The 24450-nt window shown below is 55.7% G+C and overlaps 1 protein-coding gene across 3 annotated transcripts; it reads right to left on the bottom strand.

The window, feature by feature from the left end:
- Positions 1–1437: 1437 nt before the first annotated feature.
- Positions 1438–21586, bottom strand: NRTN (neurturin). 3 transcript variants are annotated; one of them, XM_040537990.1, is made up of 3 exons: positions 21311–21586; positions 7720–8050; positions 1438–6239 (listed from the first exon to the last, which is right to left on the bottom strand). In XM_040537990.1, the coding sequence occupies exons 2-3, from the start codon at positions 8021–8023 to the stop codon at positions 5791–5793; spliced, it is 753 nt and encodes a 250-aa protein (XP_040393924.1). In that variant the 5' UTR covers positions 8024–8050; positions 21311–21586; the 3' UTR covers positions 1438–5790. The 3 variants fall into 3 exon arrangements, with proteins under 3 accessions (XP_040393924.1, XP_040393925.1, XP_040393926.1); XM_040537991.1 differs by having other exon boundaries at positions 7720–7959; XM_040537992.1 differs by having other exon boundaries at positions 7816–8050; positions 21311–21581.
- Between the last annotated feature and the right edge of the window lie 2864 nt (positions 21587–24450).

Genomic DNA, 24450 nt, shown 5'->3' with positions numbered 1-24450 from the left:
TTCTATTTTCTTTCTTTTTCTTTCTTTCTCTCTCTTTCTCTCTTTCCTTCTCTCTTTCTCTCTTCCTCTTTCTTTCTCTCTCTCTCGCTCTCTCTTTCCATCTCTCTCTTTCTTTTCTTCTTTCTTTTCTTCTTTCCTTTTCTTTTCTTTTCCTGGACAGGCTGGCAGTGGGATTACAGCCTTTCTCAGCTTCTTCAGCACACGCACACACACACACGCACACACACGTACAAGGATTTATGAGTCTCAAAAGATGCTTCATAAAATATTTACAGAGCAGAGCTTCGAGTGTGAGCATTTGACTCGGCCACGAGCCGTCCATGGCTGTCAGGCCTCTGGGTGGCATGATGGGGGGAATATAAACAGACCTTTTTTTCCATTCCCCCCCAAAAAAACTCTATAAACCTTTGTGATTCAAAAGTGTTTTAGCTTTTTTTTTTTTTTTGGTTCTTCCCCCCTCTACCCGGTGCCAGGGGCAGCGGGCAGCTCACTGGCTTTGCTCGTTATGCTTTTACAGGACACTGCTGCAGGCTCTTCCCACCGCTCCATGAATGTGGTGGCAGTGTAAACAACTTACGGCTTAATCATGTGTTAAAACAAGCAACACATTAAATGCGGGAGATGCTCAATGCAATAACTGGGGGCAGCACTTGTTCAGTGGGGGCAGTGACCACTGTGAGAGGCTGATGCCTGTTCAGTGGGGTCAGGAAGTTCGAAGCAGGGTTCGAATGCCCTCTGGGGTGGGCACAGCGCTGCCCATGCCCGCAGCATGGAAACATGTCTGCATGCTGAACTTGGCTGGGATTCCAAACTGCAGCATTTCCCCCAAAATGAAATATAAACCATCATAATCATCCTAATATGAAGAGCAACAAAGCCTCAGCCAGTGCCTGTTGCTGACTGTGAGGTGTTTTCCCTCATAAAACATGCTTCTAACCTCAGTGCTGCTTCCGGATAAGCAAATGAAATGTTTTTCTGGCTGACCTTATCTAAACCTTGCATCTTTTCTCTTCTCTTCTCTTCTCTCTTCTCTTCTCTCTTCTTTTTTCTTTTCTTTCCTTTTTTTGGACATGATTTTGTCAGAATCAGTGCATCCCTATGGGTCACTTCGGCTGGAACAAGCCTTTGCACCAACCCAACTGAAAAAGCCTTTACAAGCAGGGGGCAAGGACAGTGATTCATGTGGCCAAACCAATATCCTATGCAGGCAATGCCCCAGTCCTGGTAACATTTTTAATTGGTGGTTTTGCATAAATATTGTTTTATGATGATGGAATAAAAGAAATGGGGGCTGTTGGCAGGAAACTGGAGCTTCTGCCACTCCTCCCTGCTTTCCGGAAAGAAAAGCTAAATTTCCCATTTCCCTGCCCATCCTAATGCCGTGCTGCTATCATTTACACATAGGCAGCAGTAAAAGATGAACCACAGAGAAATCAATGTAATTCTCCTTTTATTTTCACTTTACCATGAGTATGTAACAGCATCACACCCGAGTTTATGTTTGTTTAAAAAAAATCATACTGTACTTTTTCCCATTGTTTAGAATAAATGGTAAAAATGTAATAAATGTAAACTGCACTTGGCACCATTTGGATCAATAAATAAAATATTAATAAAAAAAAAAAGAGAGAGAAAGAACGCATTACGTAGATGGCACACTATGGTATCTAAATAAATAACATAAGTTACTTTGAATAAATAGAGCGTATCTAAAATATAGATGCATTGCATCAACTTCTGCAGATGGTCGGTCAGACCCAACAATACCAGAAGGGAAATGGATTTACGCAGACAGTGCCGAGCAGAGTCATGGAGACGGGGCTGCCTCCACTCGTGCCCACCCTGCTCCTACCTGCAGCTGCCAAACCTCTGCTTTTTTTTTTCCCCTTTTTTCCTTTTTTTTTTCCTCTTCTTGGGCCTCAAGTTTGAGGCTACGCCTTGTTTAACCAAGAACAAAAACATGTGGTAGCCCTATTTATTGAGAGAAGAAGGCTGAGGTTTTGAATACCAACGAAAAATAATTTGTCTTGATAAACTGGGAAAAATGATTTCTTCCCAGCAAGTTTCTGGACCTGTTTAAATAAGGAACACGACGTTTGCCAGTGCTTTCATCGAGTGGAAACAATGATGTTAGGCCCATTTCCCCCTCACAGATACCAAATCGGGAGTGAGCCCGTTGTCAGCAAATGGGATCCCGACTGATGCAAGTGACAGGCGGAGCCGAGCCAGAGCCAGCGCTGCTGCGCCTCGCGCGCCTCCGGCACCGGCCAGCATTACACAAACACAGGCGCGTTCGTATAGAGATGTGTATAGTAAAACACAATGAAACGTCCCATAACTCATTGTTGGAGAGCCGGGATAACATAACACTCATATTTTGCGTTGTCACAACCACCAGAATAGTTTTAAACATCTCGTTGTGTTTCCAAACCTCCTGAGTTTTCAAACGCTGCGAAACACCCTTGCCTCCTGCCCTTGTGGGTGATGCTGAAGCAAGGCTGCAGCAGTGGATAGGCAAGCTGCAAGGAGAGACACACAAAAATCCTAAAACCACCCCCCAACAGATGTGACACACCATTGTTATTATTAACAATAAGTAATGCATGGGATGACAAGGAACGGAGCCAGACGAGGTTTCGCTGTAGCTCTGAGGAGGGAATTTTCCATCCTTTTGCCTTTTCTGCATTGTAGACATTCTTACAGACAGCTCCAGCTCCTATTACAGCAGAGAGGGCCATAGAAATGGAAAGCATTAGGGAAATATCAGTATTTCTATTGGAACCACATTTCCCTGCCCAGGCAGCAGCGGCACAGCACAGGACTATGCGGGCTGGGTGATGCTCCTGCAGCGGCACAGGGGGACTCAGTGTCACCAAGAGGACAGCCCCAAGCAATACGCACGACAGCGACACGCAAGCCAAAACCACCCTCAGGCGACAGCTGCAACGGGTGCGCTCAGCCCCGGTACTTCTCCAGGAGTCGTGTGGCTGTGAAGCCCAGCTGCAGCCCAGCTGCACTCCAAAAACCCCGCACTCAGCGCACTCGGCCGCTGCACCGTCAGCAGTGAATGTCAGCCACTTCCCCTGCTCCTCTGCGCAGGCGGGATGCTGATGGGGTGAAAAAGACAAGGGCGGTGGGGGGGGAGGGAGATAAAGATTCAGCACAGTTTTTTGCATTGATTTGCAGCGTGCACGCAGTGCATTGGGTTTTCCCTCATGGGCCCGAACTTTTGGGGTTGCAAGCTGGACATGTGCCATGCATGGGTGCGCCAGGGAGGGTTTTGCAGCTGGAGGGGCTGGGGTGCCCGAGCCTCCTCACCTCCGCACTGCTCCCAGCCAGGGGCGAGCATGAGGATGGGACCTTTGGCCTCATACCTCATGCCAGGTCTGCTCTCAGCAGGCACTGCTGAGCTCTTGCACATTGCAGCACCCTAAAACCCTCTGATATTTCTCAAAACTTCCCACAAACAGGCTGTAAACAGACACTTGGGCAATGCAGCAGCTATGAAATCCCACAAGCACCTCCCTGGGCTCAGGATAATGCAGGCAGGGGCAGCTGCAGAGAACCCAGCTGCAAACCCTCCTTACATGGGGCCCGGTGCTGCACTGCTGCTGCAGCACCTTCCCTTCCTTTAGCGCTCGAGTTCCTGACTTTTTTTTTTTAACTGGAGGCTTCTGCAACAAAACTAATTTTAGTTTTATAGTAGTAAGAACTGGAAAGCACCCAAGCCCTTGAGAGTGCCGTTATTATTATTAGATTTGGGTGTATTTTATTTTTTTTCAGTCAGGAGTGAGCCGCTTATCTGCCATGAGCAACCACACTGATAGTGCCCCTCCGCTGCCTCCATTCTACTCCTACTGCACAGCCCCTGGCTGCTTATTTTGGGGGGCATCTTTCTCATTCCCCTCCCATGCAGCCCTCACGGTGCTGCAGCACTTTGCAAAAGCATTTTGTGAGCAGCCAGCTCCGCGCACCTGCAATGTCACACAGCTTTTGCCATCTCAGCAGCCTTTGTGTCCCAGGGTGCATCCACCCGTGCCAGTGCCCCACAGACAGGCTTCGCACCCCATGCCCGCGGCACCGTCTCCTTTTCCCAGTGGTGAGGGGGAAAACTCAGCGTTACAGAATGCAGGCTGCTTTCACGGGGACGCTGGGTGCATGGCCAGCCCTGCTGAAGGATGGTGTTTACATTGCGTCGCTACATCCTGGCTCCGCTCAGCCAAGAGCGGCCGCTGGATGGAAAGCACAAAGCCAGCCCGGCCCCGTGCAGGGGTCAGGCCGCTGCCGCCCCCCCCAGCCTCCCGCTGCCTGCCCTGTCAGGGGGGGGCTGCCGTGTCCCGGGTCTGCACCCCAAAATCCCACATAGCCCCTGGAGCAGCACAACTGCTCCCTGCTCCATCACACAGCTGGGCTGGGAGCGGGGCCACCACTGCCATCAGGGCTATGAGCAGAGCGTTTTCACTCGCGGTGGTTAATGCCCAGGACATGACACCAATATTCTCGTCTGTTTATGATTTGCTTTTTCTGGGAAGAAGGCCAAGGGGAGAAAACCCATCAATCCCAGGCAACAAATTTAGCCTGCCCAGAGAATGCAAAAGTCTGCGGTCTCATTTATTTCTCCGCAGAGTAAACAAGAGTGACACTGCTGTAAATGCGAACCGTAGCCAAAGCCCAGGCCTGAGCCTTCTCCCGCGCACAATTCGAGCCCCACCGCCCTGCAAGGCGATGGGAATTACACCCGTGCTGCATCTGGCAGGGCCAGTCTGGCTTTCGGGGGATCCCAAACCATGGGTGCTCCCAGCCACGCTGCCAACCCAGCTTTGCCAGTGGCCTCGTGGTGCTTTGTCCCCTCCCTGGTGGTGGCACATCTCCAGCCCCACTGCCCGCAGAGGGGTTGAGAGGTTAATCCAGTTACTTCAGATTATCCCGAGTTTTAAAAAGACAAGCCCAGGCTGTGGAGTGTGAGGTGATCACAAAGAGGGCACAAGCGGGCACAGGGAGCGGAGCCAGACCCTTTCCCCATAGCACAAACCGGTATCCGTGCAGCTCTGCTCCACACCAGGGAATCTGGGGGCATGGGACCACCCCTGTGCAGCGTAGGGACCCCTGCATGGCTGCAGTGAAACCAGGGAACCCCACACACAGGTCAGCTTCAGCCCGTGGGGCTCAGCCCCCGCCTGAGGGCACCCGCAGCTGTTTAACACTCCCTGTGCCCGTAACACCCCCCGTAACATGCACTGTGCATGTAGCACATCCTGTCCAGCACCATGGCACCACCTGCACAGCCCTGCAGTGCAGCCTCTTGCTCCTGCCGCCCCAAGCACCCTGGACTCATCACCTCCGTGCAGTTCACACCTGCTTTGCACCCCCTTCCCTTCAGCTGGTGATGTCCCCCGTACGTGTGACACGCTGTGTTCAACACACCCCATGTGCACGCACCCCAAGCTTGCGAAGTGCCCTGCATGCACAGCACACCCTGCGCATGTGTTGCACACCCACTGGCACCCCCAGACCACCCCTCAATGACTGCAGCCTCCGACGGCACTTACAGCTTCCTTTACAGTCCTGTACAGTCACATCACACGTGTATGTGAGCCAGGAAGCAGCGCTTGGGGATAAACGAGCATCGCAGTCTCTTCTCCTCCCACAGCCGCCACTGCCCCAAATGGGGAGAGGCCCTGGGGCAGGCAGCGGTACAGGGCCCATCCCCATCCTCACCACAGACCGTGGCCCCTTGGCCTCGCTGCCGGTGGTTCTGGGGCATCGCCTCCGCCTGGCTACCCCGACCCTTCACACACAGCCACACTCCTTGGCCGAGAGCTCGTTGACGGTGTAGTAGCGGTTGTAGGCATCCAAGAAGGAGACGTCGTCGTCATAGGAAAGCGGCCGGCAGCAGGGCCGAGCCCGGACCTTCTCCTTCCTGATCCTCCTCTTGCTGCGTACACTCTTCAGCGAGAGGTCGTAGTTCCTGACGGCTGCATCACAGGTGCCGCTGCAGTAGCGGAACAGCACCGTCTCATCTGACTCATAGCCCAGGCCCAGCTCGCTGACGCTTACCTCCAACTCTTTCAGGGCGCAGGGTTTGTGGCGAGCTCGTGCGCGCTTCATGCGGTTGCCCGCCTTGGGGAAGAGCGGCAGCTCATGGCCGCCTGAGTTCATAGCCTGGCTGTAGCGCTCCACCAGTGCCGAGATGAGCTGCCGGATCTCCCCCTCCGTGTAGCTCTCGAACAAGCTGCTGTCTGCAAGAAAAGGGGCGGCCGTTAGCAGGTGTCCCCCCTGGTGGGTGTCCCCCGGAGCTGTGGATGTACCCCAGTGCTGGCTCCCTGCTCCCTCCATGCAAGGTTTCACAGAAAATTGCAAAATTGAGCTCGACAACATGTTGCTAAACCACAGTGGCTGCCTGAACCAGCCCTTGGCAGTGAGGACAGGGAAGACACAGGGCCAGTAGCCACTGCAGGGCCACTCAGTGCCCCGGCCAGGTCGCACCCTGCATGCATGGAGGTTCCTTGTTGTGCTGCTGCCACCACCACTGCCTGCAAAAAGTCAGGACCCACAAAAAAAAAAACACACACAACTCCCTCCCCTTTCTTTCTATTGTCTGTTTTCTCCCCTGCCCAGAGCTGTCCCAAACAGCCTCTTTCCCTGCACAACATCAAGCGCATGCCTAAAAGTGAAATTTGGGGGACTGAAAGCAGTACTACTATGTGTTGTGCTCGTGTTTTCCAGATGGCCAGTGGCAGCACTGCTGTGGCTAGGGATCAGGCAGCAGGGCTGCTCCAGCAGGAGCATGACACCGGGGCGTGAGCAGCAATGGGGGCACGGGCGGGTGCTGGCACCTGCAGGTGGACACGGGAGGACCCCGCACCTGCACCAAGCAGCACAGGGGAATTAATGGTGCCAGCGACGGTCCTCGGTGGCATCACCCTGACTTGCAGATGTGCAAAAACGTGGGTGAACTGCCTGGTCCCCACCACGAGGTGATGCTGCAGAAAAGCCACGATGGGGTGGTGAGAAACACCAACAAATTGAATATTTGTGATGATTCCCTGTTGCCTCAGCGAAAGGGCTGCCTAACAAAATCCCTATGCACACAACCATGGCCATGGCCAACAAGCAGACAGTGTCCAACACTGCTGGCAGCATCTTTGTCCCTTTATCCTAACTCTGAGGCTAGGCTTGGTCCAACGCAGTGCCAGGAGAAGCATGGAAACGAGGAGAAAAGCATAATTTGACAGCTTGTCATCAATTTCAAAATTTCAAACCAAAAAGAAGTTCTTCTCGTTTGGAATAAAAGCAAACATGCCTGGGATTTCCAGCAAGTGCAAAGGGACGAGCGCAGCTTTGGGGGAAGTCGCTGCCTCACAGCAGGATGGAGCTGTTCACCCTTGCTTTGAGCTCCCATTTGACATTTCGCATTTTTAAAAACAGCATGGAAATTAAAAGAAAAAAAAAAGAAAAAAAGCCATTTGGTGAAAAAAAAAAGAAAAAAAAGCAGCTTCTTTGCATTAAAATGAGCTGTTTGCATTTGGTTTCCCTGCATGAAGAGCTGATGTGCTTGCACGAAGCTTTGTTGCCCGGAGGCTGCGTTTTCCATGCATGGTTTTCTAGGGACCAGTGCCTCCCGACCCAACCCGGCTCCTTGCTAAACGCTTGTAACCCGCAGATGCAGGAGCAAGAGAGGGAAGGGAGGCAGCAGGGTGAGCACGCCTGGGTGAACACCTGAGGCCACGGTGGCGTCTATGGGCTCAGCCTCATGCAAGCCGAAAACAGCCTCCGCTGGTGTTGAGCAGCCGGGGCGCGGGCGCAGCAGCTTACACTGGGCGAGCAGCGAGCTGTGGCGTGGCAGGGCCCGGGGGGGTCTCCGCGGAGCCGCCGGCAGTGATGAGGAGGATGCCCGTGAGGACAGCGAGGAAGGCAAGGGGCTGTATGTCCGGCTTCCGTTGAACATGTCTCTACAAACTAAAATGGATAACATGGAACTGAGGAGCATCGATGCAATGGCTGCAAACTTCCATACCTTCATCTTAGAGCAAGTCAGAACATTGAAACTCTGCAAAACAGGCAAAACAAATATCCTTATTATACGGCCTTCGCCCGTGGCCCCTTCTCTCACCCCCAGCCCCGTGTCTCCAGCCCATCCCCTCCACCCCCAAGACTGGTCCAGCTTTGTGGTGGGGAAACTGAGGCACAGAGATGTGCTGCAGCCCCAGGCTGTGCTGTGCAGGGAAAAGGCAAAGGTGGCTCTTGGCTGGTGCGTCCCAGTTGGTGACAGCGGGGACAAGGAGATGTCCCCGTCCCATGCATCCCTTACAGCAGGCAGCCTCATCAGATGCATTTAAGCCTCCTTTCTGGTGGCTGGATCTCCATGTCGCGCTGGGGCCGATACCCCAACAGGTGGCTGTGAGTAAAGGACGGACAAAGCCATGTCCCACCCCCGCTCCATCGTCCTCACCCCGCACTGAGCCCCACTACAGCCTGCTCTGCCCCCGCCAGCCACCGGCTCACCCAGAGCCGAGACCCCACTGGGATTCAGGGTTACGCTGCCTGACCTCTGCACAAATCCCTGCCCCGCCAGTGGACCAACACGGCTGCCCCCGCTCTGTCAAAACTAGCAAAAAATCACAAAAACCTCAAGAACAGCCCTGGTGCATCCCGGCATCCAGCAACGCAGTGGGCAGGAGCAGCACCAGCACGCAGGGACCACAGGCAGGCCAAAATTCGGGGCTGCAGCGCGGGAGACAAACCTTGCAGGCGGCTGGGACGAGGCGGCAGATGCCCTTACCTGACACCGCTGGATTTTGTCCATCCAAAGCAGGTTGGACGTGGTAGGATTTGAGAGGCGCCAGCGCAACCCTGCTGGGCCGTGGGAGGTCGGGTCCGAATGCCTGCTGGCGAGCTGTCAGCCATTAAATCCCCATCAATGCCAGCCGTCGGAAAGCGGCACTGACTCGCAGTTGCCTCCCAGCCCCTTTTTCTCATTTCAGCTCCTCGCAAACTCCAAACATTTCTCCTTTTTAAATAAATTTTCCACAGGGGGGAGGGGATGGGAGGGGGAAGAAGAGAAGGGGAAAAAAAAAAACCCACTGCCCAGTTTAGCAATATTTGCCAAATAGAATTTACTGGGGGAAAATGTTTATTTTAAAATGGAATTTGACAGATTCACTTTTACCATTATTGTGGAAAACAACGAGAATGCTGTCCCATTGCCAGCAACACTTTATTTTACAGGATGCAGATAATTACATGTTAACTAATAGTAATTACATGCCCTGTAGGTTACAAGATAATTGTATAACCCAGCCAGAGTCTAAATATTTTCAACTGGGCTATAAACAATGCCAAGATAGAAAAAGAATAGTTTAGCCATATAAGGAGGTAAGAGCATGAAATCCTGCCGTGGTACCAGGAGGCAGTGCTGGCTGAGACACCGAGCCGATAAGCACCCGCTGCAAAACTCGTGCCGTGGCTGCACGAGTCGGGGCAAGTGCTCGCAGCTGGCTCATGGGGTGGGCACACACAGGGTGGACGGTGCTGGCCCAAGGGCCCCAGCAAAGCTGCCACAGGGAGGATGACTGTGGCCATTGGGTGTTTGCCCCACCATTAATCACAATGATTAAGTGCCTTCAAGTTGAGATTTCGCCTGTGAGTCAAGAGCTCAAGCAACTGGCAGGAGTGGGGAACAGGCACCAAAAACACTCACGGGTGTCAAATAGATCCCAGCGAGGCATCAGGGCATGGCTGCTAAAGCACGCAGGGCTGAGAAAATTGCAGTTCACTCTCAGACAGCATGCAAAGTGAAGGGGAATAAAAGCCTTAGGAAGAAACAGCTGCCTCAAGGGAAACATGCAGCGGCAGCTTTGGATGCGGGGAAGGGACATGGCTCGTGGTGCCACTCCGACAGCGGTAGTACAGGGTCCGAGCCAGGCAGGAGAGGCTGTGGGCAGGGGCAGGGGCAGGGGCAGGGGCAGCACCACATGGCCAGTCAGCTGCAGGGAAGGGCCTCTGGGTCATTTTGAGACCATAACATTTTAGCAGGGCAGTTTCAGCCTTGCCGCATATCCCATAAAACAGCCTCCTATTTTGGCAGCAGCCAGAAATTGTGTCCCCCACCCGCTTGCTGGTGACCTTTCAAAAGACCAGAACCCTGACTCCAGTGTGCAAAACAATAATAATATATATATATATATTCCAGTCTTTGCCTTCAGTTTCTCTTGCTCTAAAAAGCCACAGCCCACATGTGGCAACCCATGGGGAAAGCTGAAATTCGAGGGGGAGAAAAGGAAAAGCACACACACGCATCGCAGCCCATGACTCACCCAGGCTGAAGCTTGAACTGCGCCCTCCTGTCTTTTTGGTTTCCACCTATTCTAAACCCAGTCCCAGCAACAATAAATAATTGTGAGGGCTCAGGGCTTCTGACACGAAGCTGTGACTGGACAGCCCCACACCAACAGGCACCGGCCCCCAGCTGCTTCCACGGGTGGCACTGCTCTGCTGGGCCCTGCTCAGACATCAGGGAAAGCCCACCAGGCACAGCCCCTTCCCTGTCCCCTTCCCCATCCCCATAGCCTTCTCCCTTTTCTTCCCTCCTGCAGAAGAAGTTGGGGCACCCCAAGGACTGGATCTGCTGCGATGAGCGTTTGTGGTGCCCAAAGTTTGGTCCCACTGGCACAGCCAGCAAGGAAACATCAGGGTCTTCCCAGCCCAGACCTTGCGGTCCCAGCAGGGCCTCGCTGCTGCTGCTGCTCCAGTCTCTTTGCCATTTCTCTGCAATGCAAAGGCGCAGGCACTGCCTAGCATCACCAGACCCAGGCCGACATGCTCAGCAGGGCAGGGTGACTGTCACAAGTCCCCGGGGCCAGGCTCTGCCACATGCCGTGCCCCAGACATACAGAACCGCCACTGGGCTCCATGCTTGCAGCTTGTCCCACTGGCTCAAAGCCATTTTGTAGAAATGAGGGTGTGGGGCTAGGATGGCTCAGGGACACAGCCTTGGCAGAGAGTGCCCGGTGCTCGTGCAGCTGCACCAAATACCCTCCTGTCCCCAGGCAAACCGAGCATGCCCCAGGCACCCCACTCCACTCTTGCTGCAGCTCTCTGGGATCCAAACCCCATCAGGCAGCAATGGTTTCACGGGCTGTTGCCACTGCAGGCTGTTCCTGTGCGTTTACATCAGCCCTGCCATACGGCCATGCTGCAGCAATGCGTGGGGACCCATGCCCTTGGCTTGCTGCAAAGAGGTTTTGGGGCTGAGTCCTGGCAGGGTTTGGGCACTCGCAGCTACGTTACAGCCCCATTATGCTCCTGGGCTTGATGAAAGGCCAAAGGCCTTTTCTCTCCCATTTTCTGGAGAACAGCCCAAAAGTGCCGTATTCTCCTGCATCCTCCTGATAATCCATCAATTTGACTGTACAAATCCAGCCACGCTGTGCCTGCTGCCAAGCAGGAAACTCAATCCTGAAGGAGAAAACCCTTCCATCAGCCCCACTTTGCAGGAGCCAAGCACCAAAACCAAGCCCATGCTCCATCAGCCTCCTCCACAGATGCTCCACAGGTGGAAGAGATGAGGATCCATGTCCTGACAAACTGGAAATTTCACGAAAAACAACAGACAGCAGCACGGCCAAGGCTCATCACTTGCTGAGACTGGAGAGAAGCAGATGATGATCTTGGCTCCCCTCTGCTGCGGCCGAGCCATGGGGCAAGCTCTCTGCACCTCTGCCTTGCTCCTAGCAGGTCTTCCAATTTCCACCCGAAGGAGCAAGTCCACCCCTCAGCCCTACAGACCCCTCTGCAGTGCTTCATTGCCCCCACTGCTCAGTAAAACACAGGATCAGCAGAGCCTGATTTCCAGTCAGAGTTTTCTTCACTCCAGCTTCCAAGCACTGGAGTTTCTGCTGCCTTTCCCTGAGAAACGGGAAAGCAGCGTTCCCATTCCACAGACAGCACAGAACCCAAACGTATTTTGGGCTGCTTGGGCTTTGCCTGCTTCTCATGCTCTCAGGTTTATCTCAGAGCTCTTGCTTTCCTAACCACATTCAGTTTTCAAGCAGACTCCCACAATGTGCTTCAGGTGTCTGCCAGCTCCTCAAATACTCAGCTCCCAATGGTGCAAGGTGAGGGGCAGAAGCCAGGGTTCATTCTTTTACCCTAAATCCTACTTCCTGGGCAGAGGGAGGGGGAAGAGGAGATGTGCAAACTTTTGGTCCTTGGGCTTCAAAGCCCAGAAGCCAGAGCATCCAAAAGACATTATATTGTAAGTATGTCATAAATTTTCAGTCGATTCATGCTTCTGGGCATTGATTCATTATTTTCAAGCGCTCAGACTCGGCCACGCCATGAGAATGGATGAGACCATAGAGTGGCCGAGGTTTTTGGCAAATGAAACACTTGGAAAGATCAAGGCCTTGACGGGACATCAGAGAGAGTTTCCACCTGCCACACTGTTTATTTTAGTGCCTTACATGGGAGCCAAGCTGCTTTGAAATCCTCGCTCCTCATGACTCACTCTGCAGGAATTAAACAATTTCCATCCCGACTCCATGCTGCAGCAGAGCAGCTCCGGGGCTGTGGTGCTTGCAGATCCTCCAGCCCTGGGTTCCCAGCATGGCCCCACACCAAGGACGGCACTGGAGAAGCCTCTAGAGTGAGCAGCTCCCAGAGGCCAAAATGCTGATGTTGGGGATGGGGACACCATGGTGTCCAGACAGACTTTTCCCCAAATGTTTGCTAAGTTCCTGACCCACTCTTTGGAAATACAGCCCCCAAATGGCATCGGTGCATCTGAAAGCAGCAGGGTGGATGCTGTACTGAGAAAGGCTGCAGTGAGACCGCCAACGTTGCAGGGTCAGAACAGCCCCAAAATGGCAAAACTGGTGGAAAAACGGGGAGCATCAAAAGGAAAAATGCACCAAGCCCTGATCTGAGCTTAACTGTTGAATTTTCCTGCTCTTTTGACAGTAATCGTAGGCAGTAAGGAGAGGAAGACAGAAGATATTCTCATCTCCAGCTCTGTTTTGAGGGTTGCTCTGGGGACACAGGATGAGCGCCACCGTCCCCATGCTGGTGACCCCTCACAGAGAGCAGCCAGGGACACGGGGCACCCTACAAGAACCACACGCGGATTTCAGGCACCCAGGCGGGGTGAGGGCTCTGGGGCTGCTCAGCACTTCAAAGGCAAAAATCAGCGGTGCCCAGGGAGAGTCTCCAACCACACAGCGGCCGCCGGTCTCCAGCCGCTCACTCCCTCCCCAGCTCTCCCCACAGGCTCTAACTAAAACCAGAGCCCACGCTCCACATGGTTCTGCTTTTGCCTAAGTGAAAACCGGCCTGGCACGAGGAGCTCCAGAGCTCTCCCTGCAGCCCCACTTTCCCTCCTTCACCTCCCAAAGGGCCGACCGCAGGGAAGCCAGCCCTTGTCCCCTTGCTGCTCTGGGCGCCCGCAGAAGCCCTGCCCTGCCGCAGCCTCTGCAGAAGCCATAGGGGCTAGGAGGAGGCCAGGAGGGGCCAGGCACTGCTGGCGGTGCAGAGGCCAGCGGCCAAGCATGCAAAGCCGCAGCAAGCTGCGTTGCTCCCACACTGACATGACATCTACATTCAGCCTGAATCAGGACAGGATTGGTTTACGTCCCTTTAAACAGATGGCAAAAAAAAAAATTAAAATCCCAAAACCAAACGAAACAAAACAAACCCCACAAAGCCACCATGGTTAAAATTAAATTAATAAAAGGCCTTGCCAAGCCCGTGTGATGCAGCCGAGGGCAGAGGGATGGAGCAGCAGCATCCACACTGCGCACCAAGCCACTGCAGTGGAGAGATGCCAAGGCTTGACTGTGGATGTGGGGTCTCAGAGCAAGCAGCCAGGCTGGGGCGCAGCTTCCTGGCCCCACTGAGCTGCCCCCAGGTTGCTGCCACCAGACTGAGCGGCCACGCTCTTGTCCCCTCCATACTGCCACTGCTTCCCTCGCTTCGGACTTCAGGGAGCGAAAGCAGCTTAAAGGCAGCCACCTTGCTGCCACCTCCCCACCCAGGGTGCCATGTCACCCAGCCATGGAGCTGGCAGCCACAGGACATCCCATGGCCCCACCACAGCCCCATTCTCTTGGCCTCAGCCCAGGAGCCTGCGGCACCGATGGGGATGGAGCAAACCTCAGTTGCCCTCATCCCCACCACCTGGCAATGTCCCTGCCGATGTCCCCATCACTTGGCACCTCTGCCAAGGGGGTGACTCCTTTAAAGCCTTTTATAACCTTTATAAGCTGAGTCAGTCAGTTCCAAGCAGCAGCAGAAGCCGCCCTTTGTGATAAGAGATGGGTAATTAGAGATAAAATTACAGGAAAATGCTTCCTGATTATATCGCTCAGCGTCAGCCAGAGCAGGGAGCATGGCTTGTGACAACGTGAAATCGCTCCTCTGGCAGGGAGCAAGGTGGGAATAAACAGAGACTGCAAAACAAAATGCTGAGATAACAAACAAACAAAATCAACAACAACACAGAAATGACTGTTTGCTAGTGGGCAGAGAAAATAAAAAATATGGTGTGAAATCCTTCCTGTCAATCTCAGGAGAATTCTCCCCAGAATCTTTCCCTGCAGCAAACCCAGGACGGTTCCTGTAGCCCTGCAGGAAATCAGTGATAACTCGAGCCAAAAAAACACCAGCAAGAGTGCACAGGCACCCATGGGTGCTGGCAAACAGCGCTGCCATGAGCCTGGCCTGAGCACCCACCACAGCCTCCTGCATTGCCCAGAAGAACTTCTGCAGCCCCAAATGTCCCACTCCTGCCAAAACCTGATCCAAACGACAGGTTTTTTTGGAGTGACAAGCCACCCTCTGACACTAAATAACCATGTGATGCCAGAAAGGGGTGGTTTTTTGAAGGAAACTAATTACTGTGGCTTGTTTGAACAATCCCAGTGCCTCAGGAAATAGGGTTAAAAGCTTAAATTTTGGCAGAGGGACTGAGCCCGGGCCCCAGATGTGCTCTCCTCTGGGCCAGTTTCGACACTGCTAGTGTCTACACACTGCCATGACGCCTGGCCCCAGACAGGGCAGAGCCTCCTCCTGCCCCAGCCAGGGGAAGCCACAGTGGGACCAGGCAGGCACAGCAGCACAGGGGCAGTGGGATGCCAGGGGAACATCACCTATGGCCACTCTTGTCTTCTCCACTTGGCAGAGTTTTCCTTCTTTGTAGCCCCAGCCAGCGTCATGGCACATGGCGGGTGGCCTTGCTGCACCATGCCTCAGTTTCCCCACTGCAAAAATGCCCTTGGAGCATGACGGCCCTTGAGGGACACCACATATTAGTTCCCACCACCTTGACGAACAGGGTGGCGAAAGCAAGACCGCAGGCACTCGTGATGCCACTTCAAGCCTGGCACTGGGGAATCCCTCCGTCTCCGCTGCCCTTTTCCTGATATCTGTTGTTTCTGCACAGAAGGATCAGGCTTGTCAAGGTGCCCACCAGGGATTACAATGCTTTGCTGAGGGCAGGGAGACCCAATAGAGGTTTGTAAATCCAATTTGCACTAAACCCTTCCCGTGGGTTTTGGACGGTGCATAGCCTAATATCACATTAGCATTTACTGTCCGACTCCAGCAGCAGCTGCCGACATATTGAAGCACTTAGCGCTGCTCCAGAGCTAACAAATGAGGAATTCCTCCCGAGACGGCAACAGCGGCACGCTGGGAACGGAAATTTCGGCAACCCCAAAAGGTTGGTTTGGAGGAGGTTCAAAGCTGGGAGATGCTGGGATGAAGAGGGCTGCAGACGACAGGAGCAGGGTAAATAGCAGTGGGGCTGCGCGGCGCAGCACGTCACGGCCGCCTGGACCTTTGCATGCTCAGACACCGATGCGGCCGCACCACACCGCGGCAGTGCTGCCTGTAGCAGTCAGCCGCATCCCCGCGACCTGCCCGATGTCCTCCTGGTCCAGGGCTTCCCGCGTGGGCTAGGAGGAGCCACGCAGATTCCAGAAGCGCAGCACTTCACTCTCTGAGCCCTGCCACCAAGCCCCAGAGGTCCCAGGATGGTGACACTCCGGTCTGTCCTGCCTGGCTGTGTCTCCTGCTGCTCGGGATCAGTACCAGCAGAGGCAGGAGCATGGCCTGAGCAGGACAAGGAGGGCAATGGCCATCAGTCCTTCCCCAACAGCTTGTCCCCCCCCCCCCTCGGCCTCCCACCTGCCTTGCATTGCCAAGCACAACCCCAATTTCCCTGGCTGTGGCCCATGCCAACCTCCAGACCCCCCTCACCTTCCCCGTACCTATCTGTGGCCTGGGCAGCCCTGCTCCAGCCCTCACCGTGCGGGGCGTTGCAAAGGGGCAGATGTTGCGGCGGGGCTGCTGGCACTGCCCGTGGCAATAGGAAATTAAAGAAAGCGCTGCTGGAAGATAACGGCATGGCGGTTGGAGGAAGAGCCCCAGCAGGAAGAGGGATTGCTGCACATCTCCTTTGTGCTGCCTGTGGGAGCAGAGCTGGCAGGCACGGCCAAGCCGCCAGCCCCGTGGACAAGATCATCCGTCCCTGATCCGTTCCTGGAGAAGGGTGGGAGCCAGACCCCATACCCTGCGAGCCCCAGGATGGGGAGCTCGCACCCCGAGCGATGCTCTTCCAGGGGCATGGCACTGCCAGCATCCCATGGGGTCCCGGCCGCCACTGCCCCATAACGCTGGCTCCTTGCTCAGCAGGCTCATGCCACCCAGATCCTGACTGGCTCCTTGCAGCCCCCCAGGCTGCCTCCCCAGATGTGGGTGGGCACTGAACAGGAGCATCATCCCCTGCTGGGGCTTGGGACCATGGCACTTGCATCCAGTGTGGCTCAGCAGAGCTGGCGGCAGACTCTTGCCTCCTCCAGCCACGTGCAGCGGCTCCGCCGCTGGCACCGTCCCTCCCAGATGGCTCTGTGGAGCTGCTAAGCCTCAAAAATGCACTCTTAATAAGCCAGCACCACTTAACGAAGACAGCAGCTGCCCTATTAAATCGGAAGTGAGCCTTTCCTCAGGGACAGGGGCTGGTGGCCCTGGGCGGGACAGAGCGCCTGATCAGGGGACTAAGGGTGCTACGGTTTGTCTCCGTGGCACCAGCATCGGTTCCCTGCCTTGCATGGGGGGATGCCATTTGCCTCTTTGTTCACCCTGGAGAGGGCAGCAGAGAGGGAAAGCCCCAGGGAAACACGAAATGTCCCCATGGTGCCTTGCTGGGAGCATCCCCTGGCTGCTCCTCACAATGCTGCCACCACTCGGGGACCATGGTGCCACTGGGATGGGGTGGTGGGGATGTGGGGGCTCAGACAGATGCTCCTGCTGGGGCCAGGAGGGCTGAAGGGCAGGACTGGGGCTCTGCCCCACCCGGGGGTGCCAGGAACAGCGCAGCCGCTCGACCATCACCCATCTTCACCAAGTCCAACAGCCCGGGTGCTTTACAGGGGAGGTTCAGGGAGCAACAACCGCTGGCAATAAATACACCACGTGCTCCCCGCCAGCCCCGTCTGGCCACAGCCAACAACAACATCATTAAAAGCAAAGAAGCCACCAAAAGCCATGCAGAAGCTGTTGCCTGGTCACTGATTTGAGCACTCAGTGCTTTTGCAGGCAGCTCTGCTGCTGTGAGCAAGCCCCAGAGATGGGCAGGAGTGGCTCTTGGCCCCAGGACACAACCAACGTGCGTTTACTGGTGCCCAAACAGAACCGCCAGAGCCTGGAGTGAGCAGGGGCGCTGGGCTGTCAGCCCTCCCCAGCCCTGGAAGCTCTGGGGCTGGCTGCTTGCTCAGCCCATCCCCAAAATCCCATGGACTGTTTGCTTGCTTTAAATAGGCTTTGAGAACTGGCTTTGCTCAGTTCCTTCCGGGACACATTTTCTTCCTTGAGAAGGACATGGGATGGGCTTGCAGACCTCCTCAGCCCTCCAACGCTGCCTGAAAACCCCACTAAGGTGAACTCGAGGGCTCTCTGGAGCCCGGAGCCCTGTTATGGCAAACTCCACTTGTGGGCAATGTCCTTGCTCAGCACCAGGCATCTCCCAGGAGAGCTCACGGTCGCAATCCGAGCACTGTGCAGCCAGGTCCTGGTGCCACAAAGAGCTGCTGAAACAGAGCGAAACATAGCTGCTGCCCTAGGCTGCTGCTGCTGCGCCGGGGCTGTGCCAGGATACAGCCCCTAGCAGCACTGCGTCCCCAGTGAGGCCAGGCAGGGCTGCGCTGCCACCTCCCCGCAGCCTGGTGCCTGCACACTCGGCCTGGATAACGTTCAAAGGAAACCTATTCTGCTGGAAAAATGTGGTTCCATCCAAATCAAAATGTTTCACAAAAACCAGCAGTGATGTGACTGACATTTCTTATTAGGGGACGGACATGCTGGCAACATGGCCTTTGAACAGCTGCAGAAGGAAATGCTTTTTGTCATCATTTGAGAACAACGCAGTGGCAAATGATTGTTTCAATTTAGCTCTTTGGATGCTAAGTTACAAAGTGAGCCCGTTTCGGGTTTCGTGACAAAGAAGCAAGGGGAGTGAAACTGCTTGTGGCATTTCCCTTCCCCGGGCAGTGGTGGAGGGGCTGGCTCGTTCCCCGTGCTGGGGATGCTCCTTCCTACAAGAGCGTCCCGGCACAACCAGCAGGAGCAAGTTCGGGTTTTCTCTTCCCCTCCTCCAGGCTCAGTGGGAAAAGACCATTCCAAACTGGCCAGATCACAGAAAAAGCTGAGGTGGGGGGGATTCCTCTGGTCTGACCAGCGAACAGTGGGGCTGGAGTAGACCCCTCACCCAGACCCCGGGCCTGCATCGCTGCAGCAACTTTTGGGGGTGCTGAGGGACCCCAGGCATGGCTGGGGGGGTGGGGGTGGGGGGTGCGGGGAGAGATCCTTGCCACCAGCCCAAGCAAGCTGGGCCCTGAGAGCTGCCAGAGCAGGACCATGTGCTGCTGCCCCTGTTGGGCTTTGCAAAGGGTCGGTTCCTGCCAGCAGGACTGTGCACATGTGCTTTAGCTTAGACCAGCAATGAAAATGCCTGCGGCACCAGGGGAAAAAACACAGTGGTAAAACACACCAGTCCTGAGCTGCCTGACTGCACCTCCCGCAACGGGCACTGCGTGCCTGGCCCATCCTCCCCCCTCCCGGCATCTCCCGCTCAGTCGAGATTTGGCCCCACTGGGTACCACAGGCTGCTCTGGAGGGGGAGGCTGGCATCACCAGGCAGCTGCCAGGTCTTCGTGACCCCAAACCCACCCCTGCATGGGCACGTCACAGGATGGGGACCTTCTGGATAGGAAGCTGCTTGCACCATGTGCTTAATGCCACCACGCCAGGCATGTGCATGGCATGTGGCACTGGGGATAGCCAAGGTGATGCCTACTCTGGCCACACTACCGGCTGGGCTTCATTTCAGGCTACACACAAGCTACATTGGCCTCAGAAAGTGGATATTGCAAATCTTAGATCCTTCCTCGCAGCCTCCCCAGAGCTGGAAGTCAACCTTAAAAGCACACTCCGGAGAACCGAGCCTGACAGAGCTGTAGCAGCACAGCACAGCCCTGGGAGTGGGGTTTTGCCAGGCAAGCAGGGAGAGCACTGAGCTGTGATTCACGTCTGCACCGTGGGAGGGCACTCAGTGCAGCTGCTGCCAGCCCAGCTCCGCACCCAGCACCGCTGAGCACCCAGGGGTGCCCACATCCCAGGCACCGCAGCCGGGATGCTGGAACAGCGCCAGCCTGCCTGTCCCCGGCTGTGTCGCAGCAAAGCTGGGCCAGGTCCTCTGGCTTACGGCTCAGGGGCTGGATGCCACAAGGGTGCTGGGTTCTATCCTCACCCTACCAAATTCTGCAGCCCCGCAGCCCAAGAGGAGCCCGGCCCCAGCACAGCAACTGCCTCCTCTGCATGACAAATCCTGCTCTGAGCGGCTGCAGCTGTGGCTCACTGCACAGCCAGGGGGATACGGCACAGTGTCCCCCAGGGGTGCACTGCACCTCCTTTGCTCCTCCCTGCAGGCAAGGCAAGAGCTGGACCAGGACTGAGCCAGCACTCCAAGATCCAGTGCTATTAAAAAAACATGAGATGTAGAAACAAAAAAAGTCTCTTTTCCCCACAGCCCAGCACTGGACCTGCTGGTGGAGGCATAGGATGACCTGCAGCCCACCCCGGCTAGTGGGTAGGTGTCCGGTGATGCCCCCAAGGATGCTCGCACCAGGAACCGCCACATCCCAGAGCAAGGCTCCCGCACAGTATCGCCAGCTCTGCTTCACAACTGGGGACAGTGCTGTAGCAGGAGGCTCTGGGGCAGAACCTGAGGCCCAGTTACAAGCGGCAGCTTAAAAAAACAACAACAAAAAAAGGCAAGTGCTCAAGCCTCCTAAAATCTTGTGCAGACCCCCCCCACCCACCCCCCCGGCTTCCCCACCTGGTTGCTCTGCTCTGCATCTTGCAGCATCTCAGCCACTCCTGCTCTTAAACCCGGGAGCACACACGAATGTGGGAGTCTGAATTTGGGATCCACAGGTGATCCTGGCTTCAGAACCAGGACTTCAGTGCGTGGCTGGGACCCACACGCCACTTTTGACAGCCATCAGCCATTCCTCCCACTGCCATAAAGCATGCCCTCGACCCAGCGCCAAATTGTGGATTGGCTCCCCAAGCAATGCTAGGATTTAAATCAGTGCTGGCTACAAGCTACCATATATGTGCAATAAAGACATCCGAGGTCTAGGTTGTTTTTTTAAAGCCTTTGTACAGACCACAGCAAGAGCGGGAAATTCCCTCCCTCGATGCCGGGGTTAAATTCGCCTCCCAGCCCCTGCTAAGCTCTGGATGCAGAAACCGCAGCTCAGAGGCGGCTGAACGCTGGCAGCTAGAGCTGGGAGAAGGTGACGGGGTTGCAGATGCAGGCAGACCGGCCGCAGAGCCTTCCGTTTCTTAAACTAATATTTAGACAGGACACATTTCTCCCCCCCCACCCCACCCCCCCATGTGAACAAACTGCACCCTGAGCCGTCCTCGCCGTGTTTGCGTTTTTGCGCAGCGGGACGGTCTCCAAGTATGAAGCAAACTCCCTCAGCAGCCCCGAAGGCCGCCCCGGCACTGAGCGGGAGGTGGGTGGCTGGGGCCAGCCCCGTTTTTCGGGCTGCTCCCCCCCGAGGCGAGGGGCTGTGGCCCCCGGCCCGGTCCCACCGCGGTCCGGTGGGGGCTCCCGGGACCGGGGCTCAGCACCTCCGTGGCGCAGGGTCCTGGGGCTCGCCTGAGGTCCCCGGAGGAGCCCCTTCGGCCCTGGGCAGGATCCGTGCCAGGCTCGGAACAGGTGCTCTGTCCCCGCCGCGGGGCTTACCTGGACGCCGAGCCGGAGCGCAGCGCTCAGCGGCGGCTCCGTGCCGGGACCGGGACACGCGTGGGACCGGGGGCCGCCATGAGAAGGCTCGGCACGGCACGGCACGGCACGCTTGGGTTCAGACCGGCACGGCTCACTCTGGCTCGGTTCAGCTCTGGCACGGCTCGGCTCTGGCACGGCACGGCTGGAGCACAGCACGGCTCGGCACGGCACGGGAGGAGGGGGGCCGACGGGGGGGGGAACTCGGCCACCGCCTCCTCCCCGCGGCGGGGGGCGGGTTTGGAACGGGCCGGCTCCTGCGCCCCGCCCGGGCCCGCCTCCGCCCAGTCCCGGGCTGCGCTGCGGGGCCGGTCCCGGTGGCGGTGCCGCCCGCAGCCTCACGCCCCCACCCCCCACCCCTCCGGGCAGGAGGCACCGGCTTCCCTTCCTCCCCCCCGTTGCTCCCCCCGCATCCTCGGGGCCGCCCCGCACCGGGTGCCCGGACCGCGGGGCTCCGAGCATCCCCCCCGCCGGTACCCGCAGCCCCGGCACGGAGCAGTTCCCGATGAGACCCCCCCCCGCAGCCCTCGGGACCCTTCACCTGCTGGAGGTGCTGGTGGAAGCTAACCACCCCTCCCCCCCCCCGCCTTTGCACTGCTTTCCCCCCAAAATGTTTACTAAATTGCTGCGTGTGGGTCACAAACTAACGCCCTTCACGTGCAACGCGTTTGGTTTTCACGTCGCACCATTTTATCTAATCCCAAAGGTTCCTTTTCTTTTGCAGCTTTGCAGAAGAGAAAGAAAGAGTTCAGAGCAGCCTGGTGACAAGCCCCCCCCCCCCCCCCCCCCAGCCTCTAACACACGCAGCATTCAGCCAGGCTTGGGGACAGTGAAGGAGCAGGGTGACAAATATCTAAGCTGCAAGCTCCTGGCCCCAGCTGTAGCGATGCTCTAATATGGCAATTTGGGAGAAGTTATTTCTAATAATAAATAAATCCAGGTCAGTAATACAAAGAGCAACGTCAAGGAATTTAAATCCTACAAGAAACAACTTTTAATTTAAGGCAAATCCAGGACTCCGGCTGCTTGATGTGCTGCAGTCCCTCAGCCTGGCCAAGACCAGAGGGGCTGCAGCTGTCCTATTGTAGCCCTATTTGGGGGGAACCGAGCCCCTGGCAGCACCCACAGCTGAAGCCTGCATGCCTCAGGGTCAGGGTGGCCTTAGTGGAGATGTCTCAGAAGAGCCAGGGACACCCCATTCCCATCTCTGTCACTTTTCAGGTGTCTCCTACCAGGACATTCTCCTCAAGAAACTGGCTGCTCGTGGCTTGGACTGGCGTACGCTTCGTTGGGTTAAAAACTGGCTGGATGGCCGGGCCCAAAGAGTTGTGGTTAATGGAGTCAAATCCAGTTGGAGGCCGGTCACTAGTGGAGTCCCCCAGTGCTCATTGCTGGGGCTGGTCCTCTTTGATATCTTTATCGATGACCTGGATGAGGGGATCGAGTGCACCCTCAGTAAGTTTGCAGATGACACCAAGTTAGGTGCGTGTGTCGATCTGCTTGAGGGTAGGAAGGCTCTACAGGAGGATCTGGATAGGCTGGACCGATGGGCTGAGGCCAACTGTATGAAGCTCAACAAGGCCAAGTGCCGGGTCCTGCACCTGGGGCGCAACAACCCCGAGCAGCGCTACAGGCTGGGAGATGAGTGGTTGGAAAGCTGCCTGGCAGAGAAGGACCTGGGAATACTGGTTGATAGGCAGCTGAATATGAGCCAGCAGTGTGCTCAGGTGGCCAAGAAGGCCAACAGCATCCTGGCTTGTATAAGAAGCAGTGTGGCCAGCAGGTCTAGGGAGGTGATTGTCCCCCTGTACTCGGCTCTGGTGAGGCCTCACCTCAAGTACTGTGTTCAGTTTTGGACCCCTCGCTACAAGAAGGACATGGAGGTGCTTGAGAGTCCAGAGAAGGGCAACGAAGCTGGTGAGGGGTCTGGAGAACAAGTCTTACGAGGAGCAGCTGAGGGAGCTGGGATTGTTCAGCCTGGAGAAGAGGAGGCTCAGGGGAGACCTCATCGCTCTCTACAGGTACCTTAAAGGAGGCTGTAGAGAGGTGGGGGTTGATCTATTCTCCCACGTGCCTGGTGGCAGGACGAGGGGGAATGGGCTAAAGTTGTGCCAGGGGAGGTTTAGGTTGGATATTAGGAAGAACTTCTTTACTGAAAGGGTTGTTAGGCATTGGAATGGGCTGCCCAGGGAAGTGGTTGAGTCGCCATCCCTGGAGGTCTTTAAAAGACGTTTAGATGTAGTCCTTAGTGACATGGTTTAGTGGAGGTCTTGTTAGTGTTAGGACAGAGGTTGGACTAGATGATCTTGGAGGTCTCTTCCAACCTAGACGATTCTGTGATTCTGTGATTCTGTGACAAACACTTCCCCAGCTGCATTCCTGCCCACATCCTCTCACCCCAGCTCCCGCAGGATTGGTTTAAGTATCCCTGTTCCTCCCCTGTCGCCACACAGGTAATGGCAGTCTCCTGTGTGATGACCCCACAAAGACAGTTTGGGTAAAAAAAAAAAAAAAAAAAAAAAAAAAGCAGAAAGCACCATTGCTTCTCCTTCTCATGGGCTCGGTTAGAAAAAGAGAGTGCTTGCTGCTGTTTGCCCTGACACCATTACTCTCCAGAGTTAACAGCCAGTTGGTGGGTACCAGCAGACCCCACCTCTCTGTGCTTTTGCTGGAGCCTCTCTGCAAAATCCAGTGCACGCCACAGCACCGGATTTAGAGCCAGGCAAAGCTTTACGATGTGGGAAACCAGCAGTGTGTACAAATAGGCATTGCCACAAAGCCGCTCAGCTTAATGACTTTTTCCATCGTACAGAAATGTTTTGCTTACACGCTCCCTTCCTCCAGTCCCCCAAAAGTGTCTTTGTGTTTGTTTTCTGGCAGGTTTGGGAAGAAACGCGATCCGTGTTTTCCGTTGGCCGTTGTGCAACGCGGAGGGCGCAGGCTGGGGCAGGCCGTGAGTGCCGCGGGTGCCGGGGGGGCTGGCACGTGTGCCCGTTCTCCCAGCTGGGGCACCCCTGGCACCTGGCTGTGGGCTGGGAGGGTTCCAGCTTTCCTGGAAACCATTGCATGTCGCACAGAACAAACAAACAAACAAACAAGGA

The sequence above is a fragment of the Cygnus olor genome, chromosome 26 (genome assembly GCF_009769625.2).
Source record: "Cygnus olor isolate bCygOlo1 chromosome 26, bCygOlo1.pri.v2, whole genome shotgun sequence".
NCBI lineage: Eukaryota > Metazoa > Chordata > Aves > Anseriformes > Anatidae > Cygnus > Cygnus olor.
The sequence above is the reverse complement of the archived record's forward strand: the minus strand, read 5'-3'. Positions and strand labels throughout refer to the sequence as shown.